The 10,281-nt window shown below is 42.4% G+C and overlaps 2 protein-coding genes across 26 annotated transcripts in view; one reads left to right on the plus strand and one right to left on the minus strand.

Annotated features, from left to right (window-relative positions):
• pcm1 (pericentriolar material 1) overlaps positions 1–5,861 on the plus strand; it is a 21,786-nt gene extending 15,925 nt beyond the window's left edge. For 11 of the 25 annotated variants that reach the window (XM_078109205.1, XM_078109209.1, XM_040186152.2 and 8 more), the window contains exons 24-40: positions 35–196; positions 408–464; positions 630–802; positions 1,001–1,132; positions 1,818–1,965; positions 2,288–2,455; positions 2,555–2,652; positions 2,878–3,012; positions 3,099–3,299; positions 3,432–3,491; positions 3,597–3,732; positions 4,199–4,350; positions 4,457–4,547; positions 4,698–4,888; positions 5,019–5,111; positions 5,194–5,317; positions 5,438–5,861. In XM_078109205.1, coding sequence (XP_077965331.1) covers positions 35–196; positions 408–464; positions 630–802; positions 1,001–1,132; positions 1,818–1,965; positions 2,288–2,455; positions 2,555–2,652; positions 2,878–3,012; positions 3,099–3,299; positions 3,432–3,491; positions 3,597–3,732; positions 4,199–4,350; positions 4,457–4,547; positions 4,698–4,888; positions 5,019–5,111; positions 5,194–5,317; positions 5,438–5,463 — 2,147 coding nt within the window. In that variant the 3' untranslated portion in view covers positions 5,464–5,861. The remainder of the gene's footprint in view (positions 1–34; positions 197–407; positions 465–629; positions 803–1,000; positions 1,133–1,817; positions 1,966–2,287; positions 2,456–2,554; positions 2,653–2,877; positions 3,013–3,098; positions 3,300–3,431; positions 3,492–3,596; positions 3,733–4,198; positions 4,351–4,456; positions 4,548–4,697; positions 4,889–5,018; positions 5,112–5,193; positions 5,318–5,437) is intronic. The other 14 variants (XM_040186154.2, XM_078109219.1, XM_078109210.1 and 11 more) reach the window with 6 other exon arrangements.
• A 326-nt stretch (positions 5,862–6,187) lies between these two features.
• asah1b (N-acylsphingosine amidohydrolase (acid ceramidase) 1b) lies at positions 6,188–10,107 on the minus strand. Its single transcript, XM_040186179.2, has 14 exons — positions 9,948–10,107; positions 9,782–9,828; positions 8,953–9,043; positions 8,767–8,853; positions 8,580–8,658; positions 8,418–8,492; positions 8,290–8,335; positions 8,059–8,203; positions 7,906–7,960; positions 7,739–7,820; positions 7,284–7,415; positions 6,885–7,008; positions 6,653–6,709; positions 6,188–6,563 (listed from the first exon to the last, which is right to left on the minus strand). Exons 1-14 carry the CDS (start codon positions 10,014–10,016, stop codon positions 6,474–6,476), a joined length of 1,179 nt encoding a protein of 392 aa, XP_040042113.1. The 5' UTR covers positions 10,017–10,107; the 3' UTR covers positions 6,188–6,473.
• Between the last annotated feature and the right edge of the window lie 174 nt (positions 10,108–10,281).

Raw genomic sequence — 10,281 nt, forward strand, 5'->3', positions numbered from 1 at the left:
GCACTTAATGTTGAATGAATGTATTTTCTTTCAGGCCATGAGAGCGACAGTGTTAGCAGCACTGCAGACTTTGTCCTGAAGAGGGCAGCCGTGCCTCATCAGAAGGACCAGAACAAGAGTCTGTTGGACAAGCTGACTCGAGAGAAACTTGACAGCAAAACTAAGCTCGGAAGCAAACGGAACGACATCTCTTCTGGTGCGGGTCGAGCTGGTTGCCATGACTTTTTTACACCCACTTCACCTCTTTTTTTTGTCTGTGTTTTGGGGTTTGAGTTATTCATATTAATTAGGCTTCTTTTACGTCATTTTATTTGTTTTCTCAGTACATTTTGTTCTTCACTATTTCTTTGCACATTTGTTGTTTGGCTTAATTTACTATGTGTCACTTTAATTTATCTTACTCACAGCATATGCTTGGAGAACACCCTTCCTCTCTAACAGAATTGCATGCACAGAAGCACCAGGTAAACTCACAATGCGACCCAAAGCATCACGTGGTTAATAAATCATTCCATCTTTCTTTGGCTTAACCTATACCAAATGTTCTCCCGTTTGAGAGCAGACTATTATCAATAACGTTATGCAAGTATTCCGCTCAAGTCTCACGCTGGCATATCTTGAACCTGTAGATGCGAGCAGCGACTTCTCACTGTTCGAGGCACTGAGGGAGACCATCTACTCTGAGGTGGCTACTTTGATATCCCAGAATGAGTCCCGCCCCCACTTTCTAATTGAGGTCTTCCATGAGCTGCAATTGCTCAACACGGACTACTTGCGGCAAAGGGCACTGTATTCCCTGCAGGTATGTAAGGAGACGTGTAACTGCTGCATGAGGCGTGTACAGATCCATCGTCTGCCGCTCCGATTACAAGATATTCAAGCGGAAGTTCTTGTCTTGTCTTGAGATCAGGATATTTGTTTGGCAGATTATCTGATCATGTGACCGGTTGCTATTTTTAGATATAATTAGTTCTGTCCCCCCCCCCCGTGTTTCTTTCAGGATATAGTGACCAGACACCTGATAGAGAAGAGTGCGGCTGAGGACCAGTTGCCCCCCCTCGGCCCTGCGGTTTGGGCTGCTGGCTCCCAGTCTGAGCTCACTCCCAGCGAGAGTTTGGCAACCAGTGATGCAGTAAGAGACAGTTTTTCTAATGTTTGTTATCTTCTCTGCATTTGTGTCCCTCCATAGTGAGGTGTCTGCCTGTGCTGAAGTATTTATCTCAATCTTTGTCAAACTTCCCCCTACTCTTCTTTTAAATCTTTCACTTGCTTGCTCTTCATTTCAATACATCTTTCATTAGTTTCTCTTTCAGCCTCGTCTCCTTTCATCCTTCCCTGCCTTGTCTCCTTTCATTCTTCCATGTCTGTCTTTCTTTTATGACTTTAATTTCCCCTCCAACCATCTTCATTGTCTTTGAATTCAACTTGACAGCAAGACCTCAGAAACCATTCTGTAAAAAAAAAAAAAAAAAAGACCATCATCTGTCCTCGTCTCTTTTGCCAGATCAGACATGTGTTCTTTGTTCTGAGCCAAGGTCCCCAGAGTTCCACTAATTGGATGCCAGGCTTTTTTTCTGTCTAAATAATGCCTTTGTTCACGAATGATGGATGAAATGTATAATTCTCCAAACTAGGAAAGAAGCAAGCACTAATTCTAAATGTTTGAAATTCTTGCTGGATGTTGGGGTATTTTTAAAGTGGATCTTTTGAGGAATTATCAATACTTCCATCGGGGGTAAAACCCTTTTTTAATTCATGAAATATCAGATGTGTGCACAGACACGGTGCCTAGTAACGGGATCTTGACCCTTTTTCAGGAAGTCGTGGAGAAAAACCTGAGACTCACACAGGGCACGACGATGATGATGATGATGATGAAGAAGAGGGAGGATGCAGAATCTGTGGGAAACGACAGCAGCATGTCAACCTCCTCCAACCTGGAGCCGTTTGCAAACGATGACCTGGGTACAGTCACTGTGTGCATGGGGAAACTATTTCCAGGGAGACTGAAGCTTGTTAAACTGTTTATCTGAAACCGTTTTCCCCTCCTGGTATTCAGCTGAAGTGCTTTGCTTATTACCTTTATTGAAATCTTTATACATGTCAACTTCTGTACTTCTTCAGGGCTTCTGTACTGATCCACACTACACGGTCAAGCTAAAGACTATTAGCAGGCCTACTTAGTTTGGACCTGTAGTGTCAACTTGGTTATAAAGGCATTAATATCCATTACACTTTTTTGATCTTTCCACTTTTCTTCGTTCTCCTTTCTTTGCTGCTCCGGTAGGCAACACGGTGATTCATTTAGACAAGGCTCTGGCCAGGATTAGGGAGTACGAGCGCATGAAGCTTAAAGCCGAGTTTAACCCCTGCAACGCCGGCTCTGCAGCTGCTGGTGGCTCTGAAGTTTCTTTTGCTGAACAGCCTTCTGCTAACCCCGCTGACCCAATGCAAGGTACCCAATCCGATACGCTCGCCCGAGTGCGCCATGTGGCAACGCTACGTTTGTCTTTCTCGTTGCTGTTTGAATACAATTATTCGTGTCTGTGTGCAGGAGGTGCCGCTGCTTATGTGCACTGTCCTCAGATTGACACCCATCAGTTGGACCGCCAGATTAAAGCCATAATGACCAAAGTCATTCCTTTCCTGAAGGTAGGTACCGCACAGCCAGCTGCAGAAAATGGATTAGAAATTAAAATGTATGAATATTCTATCGCTGAACTGACCTATTAAATGCAAAAATGGGGCCTTTTATTCATTAGTCACTGAACAATTAAAAGCTCAAATTGAATATCATCGACACTGGGTTTACCACTGAGTAGGAACAGGTGTTTATGAGGTAAATCCCTCCATAATGTTGACTGTTTCTTCTATTAGGAGAACATGGATGAGGTGTGCTCCCTCCAGCTGTTGACCTCTGTGCGGCGCATGGTGCTCACTCTCACCCAACAGAATGACGAAAGCAAGGAGTTTGTGCGCTTTTTCCACCGACAGTTGGGAGGCATGCTGCAGGTATGACGGTGGCAACACCAGCTTGGGCGGGTGACACAAGTTGAATTGTTTGAAATGGAGAATGATGATGCCTTTCGCCTCTCCAGGACTCTCTTAGTAAATTCATGGGCCGTACTCTGAAGGACTGCGGGGAGGATCTTCTGGTGGAGATCTCCGAGATCCTCTTCAATGAACTCGCCTTCTTCAGGCTCATGCAAGATTTGGACAACACAAACAGCATCGCCTTGGCAGCCAAAAACAAAAATAAGAAGTCTGAGCAGCCCAGTAGCTCGACACACGGTCCTACGGTAAGTTTTTTTTTTTTTTTTTTTTTTAAATTCTATTCACATTTTTTTGTGTTATGAATTAAGACTGTGCCACATAAGGTTGTTTGATCGAGACTAATTTAACCCTTCACGTTAATTAATTTCCCCAATTAGGAAGATACAGGAGTGGGTGGTGATAAATCCACTTCTCCAGCCTACACAGATGAAGACAAGGTCAGTCGTTTGAACACTAACCCATAACCCTAATGAAATGGTCAATACCTCTTAGATCACAAGTAATCAGTCACCATAATCTCCCTCTTCTTCTTCTTCTTCCAGGACCAAGATGAAGCTGAGCAGGAAGATGTTCTCCAGGAGCAAACCGCGATGAAGAACAGCAGGAGCAGTGAAGCTTCAGAGGTGCAGGAGGAAGACAAGCCTGAAGAAGATGGACAGGGAATCCCTCTGGCAATCAGTACGTTCAAATATTTAAAGGGGTCCCTATGTATCATTTAGTAGGAATCTACCCGCAAAAGAAATGCCAATTGCAATGTATATCTTTTTACATTAAATTCAACATTTCTCTTGTGTATAAGTAGGGACAACATTGCAATATTAGTTGTGCCAAAACTGCCTGAAAAACTACTGTAAGCTAATTTACGGCCTGCATTTTAAATGCCATAATAAAATTGGCACTTTTGATTATGTGGTAATCCATCACTGTCAATGAGAAGTTAACAATAAAGTTTTTTCTTTCTTTTCAAAGATGCATCTGGATGTAATATTAGCAGGGCAATAAAACAGTTCTGTAGGAAATTGTCAACAATTCACGCTAAAAGCTTTAATTTTTTTCTGCCTGAAGGCAATTTCATGTGTGTGTATATAAATAATGTAGCACATGTCCTGGTTCATGTCCTCCTCGTGTGTTTTCCTTCTCTCAGGTCTGTCTAAAGCCGAGACTCCGTCCCTGACAAACTACGGCAGTGGAGAAGATGAGAATGATGAGGAGGAGGAAATGGAGTTTGAAGCTGGACCTGTTGATGTCCAAACATCCTTGCAGCCGGTTTCTGCTGATAGACCGGTGGAGCAGGAGGTCGGCCTTATTGTCTCGCAGAGATATTATTTTGCTAAACAAACCTAGTTCGTATTTGTCAAGACACTGTTCCTAGTCTGACACGTGGAATTGTTTCGTGCTTCAGGAGACGACACACGGCGACGCCCAGGAGACCCAAGGCGAAAAGAGGAGCTCAGATCATGGCGGTGAGGCTTTCCGATATTTCCAGTGTGGAGGTGAGGCTTTCCGATATTTCCAGTGTGGATTTTCTTTAAAGCAGGCTTCTGTTTTATAGAAATTTTGTAATTGGATTAGAACAATTAAATCTCATAACATTTGTTATATTTTATAACGTGTAAATTGCTTTTCTTTTCTCATGTTTTTAGAATTCCACCAGCAAGTTGTGAGCGTGTGCTCCACAGCAGAAGACCGCGATGTGACGCAGAGCCCGGAAGAGGACCGGAACGTGGGGGCAGGTGCTGCCTCAGACGGAAGCTCCCATGATCAGGACGTCCTGAAGGAGCCGACCACCACCAGCAGCCCGGACACAGACTCCCCCGTCATGATCAATGTAGATGTAAGTTTGAGGCTGAAGATGCTCAGATGGAAGGATGCCGCATCACTCACTATTTTATCAAACTACCAACGTTGCCATTTACGTTTGTTTTTTTGACCGTTAACTGATTCTATCGATATTATTGATGCAGGAGATTGGCTCAGGTAACACTAGCCAGAAATCTGACGAGGAAGACTTTGTGAAGGTGGAAGATTTGCCATTGCAGCTAACAGTCATGTGTGAGGTGTGTAACAGTTACAACGCTCTTTTTATAAACCGTTAATCAGAAGTAGAGGGTTTAAAAATATCCTGTGTTTTGACATTAGGAGGAACTACAGATGAGAATAGTGGAGGAGCAGCAGAACAACAACCTGTCTGTAGAGATCCTCAATGGAAACACTGAATCGCTGACCGGGCTGGTGGGAGATGCAGAGGACCTGAAGGAACCAGGTATGGGAGACACTTTGTGTGGTTGCCAAATAGGTGGCCCCTTGTTTATCATTTGCCTGTACATTAACTACTATTCAATCCCCCTTTAGTCATTTATGGTTTTTCCTTTTGTTTTTCCAGACACTGTTGGTGCACAGAACGTATAAAGATTTTTTTTTTTTTTTTTTTTAAACAATGTCTGGACAAGTTTATAGCAACACATAACTGCACCTTCAATCTGCTAGTTTAAAGGCTCTCATTGGTCACAAGTTAGCTGTGACTCGAAACAATACAATTAAACGTTAATTTTATTCCTGATTGTTTAATGTGAAAGTTTTGTCCTTGTGCTGATCGACGGTTAAACAAGAGTTCTGATTGTTTTATTTGTGTTGGCCTTGTTATGCAGCAGTATGTTCAGTGCAGCCTCAGACTTTGGCTAATGTTTTGAGCTCAAAGCTGAGATTTAGCTTTTATCCAGACACTTTCTACACTATTCGGTTAATGTTTAGTTTCCATTGATTCTCATGTAATTAAAATGTTTAATAAATGAAATGCTTGAACTTTATGGTTTAGTGTCATGTGGTTAATACTTTGTCAGAAATTTCAGATAAGATGTCATAGCTAAGGACTAAAATATTTACTAAACATGTACATTGCTGGAAGAGAAGTCTGTTGGGTTTGTTATACTGGCTATACACTTAAAGTTTAACCTTGGCGACCACTACCCTCCACAGGTTTAAGTAAAACAATTCAGTAGCTTGGGAATTTCAGTCAATGTTCAAAGAGGAAGTGGTCGCTGTGAGGCAGATAAAGTGATGGAACCTGGTAGTGGTTCAGTTAATGCCACCTGGATGGGGGAAAAAAAAAGAAAAAAAAACTGGAGGCACAAAATGGTGAGTGGGAAGATTTAATGGAGTCAGTAAAGCATTTCTCAGGGACATTTGAACAGACACGCAAACATTCCAGTAGAATAAACATTTTTTTATTTACAGTTGAATGGACTCCTGTGCCAGTTCATGTGAGAAAGTAGGAATTAACAAAAGAAATCTGAACATGTCAAGACAAACTGGCTCAGGGGATTTGGTCGCTGTGCAAACAATTAAAGGCAACGCCCTCACTTCTGTGGCGTGAGGTCTCCATCACACAGACATTTACAAGCTGGCCAGGCGCTGAGGCGTTACCACGGCATGCAGGGGTTCGGGCAGTCGCGGATAAACGACTCCAGTTTTCCCCCTGACACTTGCATCAGTGTCGTGTATACAGTCAACTGTGGGGGGGTAAATCAATAAAGTGATTTAGACACAAACAACGTTCAAGTTTAAATGATCGAATACAATGAGACATGGAAAGGCTCACCTTGTTTAGCACTGGTTTGGTTGAAAGGACATCATACATGGTCTTTGGAGTAATGTTCTATTAAAATAAAGGAAATTTACTACTCAGCACCTGGTTACATATTCTAGGACAATACACCACTAATATACAATACCACTAATATACATTGTTCTAAAATGGCCTGTTCTGCATAACAAGTATAGGGCGCAGTCACGTTGAGTAAATGTCTGAATGCACAGTGATTAGCACTCACCGTCTGGGTGGTCTGGTTCATGCACTTCATGGCACTGGTTCTGCGGTCATCCAGGAACAAAGGCTCATTCCAGTGATCGTAGTTGGTCTCCAGGACGTACCACCGGCCCAATTTCAAGTCAAGCCTAAAAAGGACAGGAAAACAAAACGTGACTTTGCTTCTACACTATGCAAACATGGATAAATAGTTTAATCAGGTGATGGGAAACCAAAAGCAGTCACAAGTGCACACAGTATTGTTTCACAAGAAAGACCACGAGATAAGCAGAGTCACTGCGAAGTCAGCACTGAAGAGCCGGCCGTGGCTCTGAGCCAGTCGGGCACAACCACAGTCTTTTCGCAAGTTGGTGTAATTTTCGCTAATCTAAAACTCTATAGAAGCACAAGCTCCAGTACTTACTCCAAGACATCAATACTGTGCAGTCTGGACCTGGTGATGATGCAGCCTTGGCCCGTCTGGTTTCCTCCGAGGATGAAGTAGGCTGGAGCCAGCAGCTTGGTCTGAACCAGGAGAGTCTGGGCCTCCTTGTAGCTGGTGACAAGGGGAGAAGAGTTAGTGGTACGGAGACGTGGTCGCTTGACAGCGGCAGCTTAAGTTAAGCATTAAACGCTTCACAATCCAGATAACAAGCCTTTAAATATACGACTAGCATTTTTCCTCAAATGGTACCTTTGAGTCATCCAAAATTAAATGAATGCCTTTGGGAGCAGTCAAAACAAGTTAAGCCTTTTTTGAATCAGTATTGCACAACATAAGAGGGTAGAGAGCCATCCACCGCAGTAACATTTTACAGCACATGGGTGCCAAACCGCAAGACACAGATTAAAGGACTTTCTCTCAAAAGGAACGAGTACCTGTTTGCGTTTTCTAGAACGGAGCGCATGAGGAAGCCCATCCACATCCCATCCCTCTTCCCAAAGATCCACTCCAGGATTCCTGCAAGTGAAATAATTAGAGTGGTTTAAAAAAAAAATAAAGCAGACCTCTCAAATGGCTGCGAGAAAAACTGCAATTCACTCACCAACGAATCCGCCATCAAGGTTGAAACGCTCATTCATAGTCAGAGTGAACAGGTTCTAGGAAATAAAAAAGGGAAAAGTCTCTTGTATCCAGAACTGCACGAGCGATACGGACAAGTCCACGGCTGATGTGGATTTTAACAACGTCGACTCACCGGCTTGACGCCCGTCAGCAGGCCGACATAGCCAGCGAAGTTAGTAGACTTGAACAGAGTCTGGTTATTTCTCTTGAAGTTGAGGTTTATCACCAGAGGCTTCAGCTTCTCACTAATGATCCAGGATTTGTTTTTTACATCCCAGCTAAGAAAAATTCAGAATAGTTAGGCCGAAATACTCCCATTTTAAGAAATATATATTTTTTAAAAGAAGTTTTGCCAAGATTTTACCCCATAAATATTCCAAAATCCAGATTTCTAGCATGGAATAGATTACCTGTAAGAAAACAAAGCGGTTCAATATAACTGTAGCATTATTTTAAAGTGAATTAACCATGTGGCGCCGGACAGAGACTCACCCTCATCGTCCTCTGCAACAACTGATGTGCACACAGTGAACACCTCGTAGAAGATGTTGTACAGGACGACTTCACCTAAATTATAAAAACGACAGCGGACAATGTAAATCAAGGTCACATTTTTTTTAAATAAAAAACAGTTACCAAAGAGCGTTCTCTCACCAAGAGGAAGTCCTGCAACGGCCGCAATCGCTTTGATTTCCTCCCCGTAAGGCTTTGGGAGAGTTTCCACCATCAACGGCTGCAGGACATTCAAAAACAAACGCAAGCAAGATGCCGTCATTGATAATCCAACTATCTAGTAGTTGCTCCGAGGAGGACATGTTTGAGAGAAAAGTGAATAAGTCACCAGTGAAATGTCAACGAGCTCAACCAGCCTTCCACTTGGAACTAAAGCGTTGGCAAAGTCTCGAATGGCCTTGATCACGACGAGCAGCTTTAAACAACAACAAAAAATGATATTTAGTAATTACAAGTAAAAAAAGAAAAAAGTATATTTCTGTTTGACTAGTTACAAGTGCTTGTTCATCCATACATCATTTTTCTTGTCAGTGATCAGAGCCGTCCATCTGTCGCTAGGCGGCGAGTCCAGGTCCACAGTGTACCAGCTGACCGCGCTTCTGAACCTGACCATAAAGGAAATCCTTCAGAACTCAACTACGCAAATTAGAGCATCCGGTTTGAAAAAAAAGTCACTTATTTTTAATGCAGCGCTTTGAAAATCACTTTCAGATTGAATTCCCCTGAGGTTTTACCACAATGCAACAGCGGAGGCCACACTGGCTGATTCCACAAATTAAATCCTAGTTTAAGCAAATTCTTAGTAAACTTTACAGCGCAAAAAGCTTTGAAGTTCCAGGCAAACGGTTTGAAATGTTTCGGTTGCAGATCTGTCGTCTTGAAGTGCAATGTAACTAAAACTACCATTAATCTGTAAATTATGTTAACAAGGAGAAATGTGCCAAGCAGGTTTAAATTGGTTTATATCCGAACGTTCTCTCTGCAGAACGTTTGCAGAGATCTAGTCTGTTTGAGCTTATTTGACACTTCCAGAACCTTCTTTAAGACCAAGCAAATTGATTTGATTTTGTTGATCACAAAACAATTGCTTCTCTTTTTGCAGAACTGGCCCAAACCATTTTTTTTAATATTAGGGGAAAAAAGGCCACATGGAACCATTCAACATTTAAAAACCAAACATTAAGTGATCACAGCCCACATTATATTACACAAATATTCTCATTAGCTGCGCACCTTCCTCCATCAGGTAAAAATTAACGAGCAGCAAGTGAAGGCAGCAGTTACAAAACCCACCAAAGACTTAAATAATATTAATCTAAAGACGGAAAACACTTTATACTTACGTGGGGCCCGCCGGAGGATACATCTCCGTCCGACATTCTTCTGTGTACTGTGAACAGAAAAAAAGTAACGTTACATGACCGGTTTGTGTCGTCGGAGTGATACAGCGCACCACGGCTCAGCGTCGCGGGTCTGCGCGTATAAACGTGTTAAACGCAGAAACGTTACCGGAGGGATGAACTGCGTCGATGTAACAGAAATTAAAGCCGCTACAACTATTAAATCACAGAGCCCCATTTCGGAGGCTCGCAGTCAAAGTGTTGTTGGTCCGAGAAGCTGCTGTCGTTGTTTACAGCGTGACACCGACCCGCTTAATATACCGCGGGGGGAACCGGAAGTTCTTACGCGACATAAAATGTCTTTGTAAAAATAGAAAAACAAACAAAGGGGACTATAAACGTAACTGATAATTTAAATTTGTTATAAAATAAAGAAAATGTTTGAAAATCATATTTTTGTATTTGCTTTAAAAGCGGGAACATCGGATAAAAAATTAAGGAAG

This window comes from Gasterosteus aculeatus, chromosome 9 (genome assembly GCF_964276395.1).
Source record: "Gasterosteus aculeatus chromosome 9, fGasAcu3.hap1.1, whole genome shotgun sequence".
Classification (NCBI taxonomy): Eukaryota; Metazoa; Chordata; class Actinopteri; order Perciformes; family Gasterosteidae; genus Gasterosteus; species Gasterosteus aculeatus.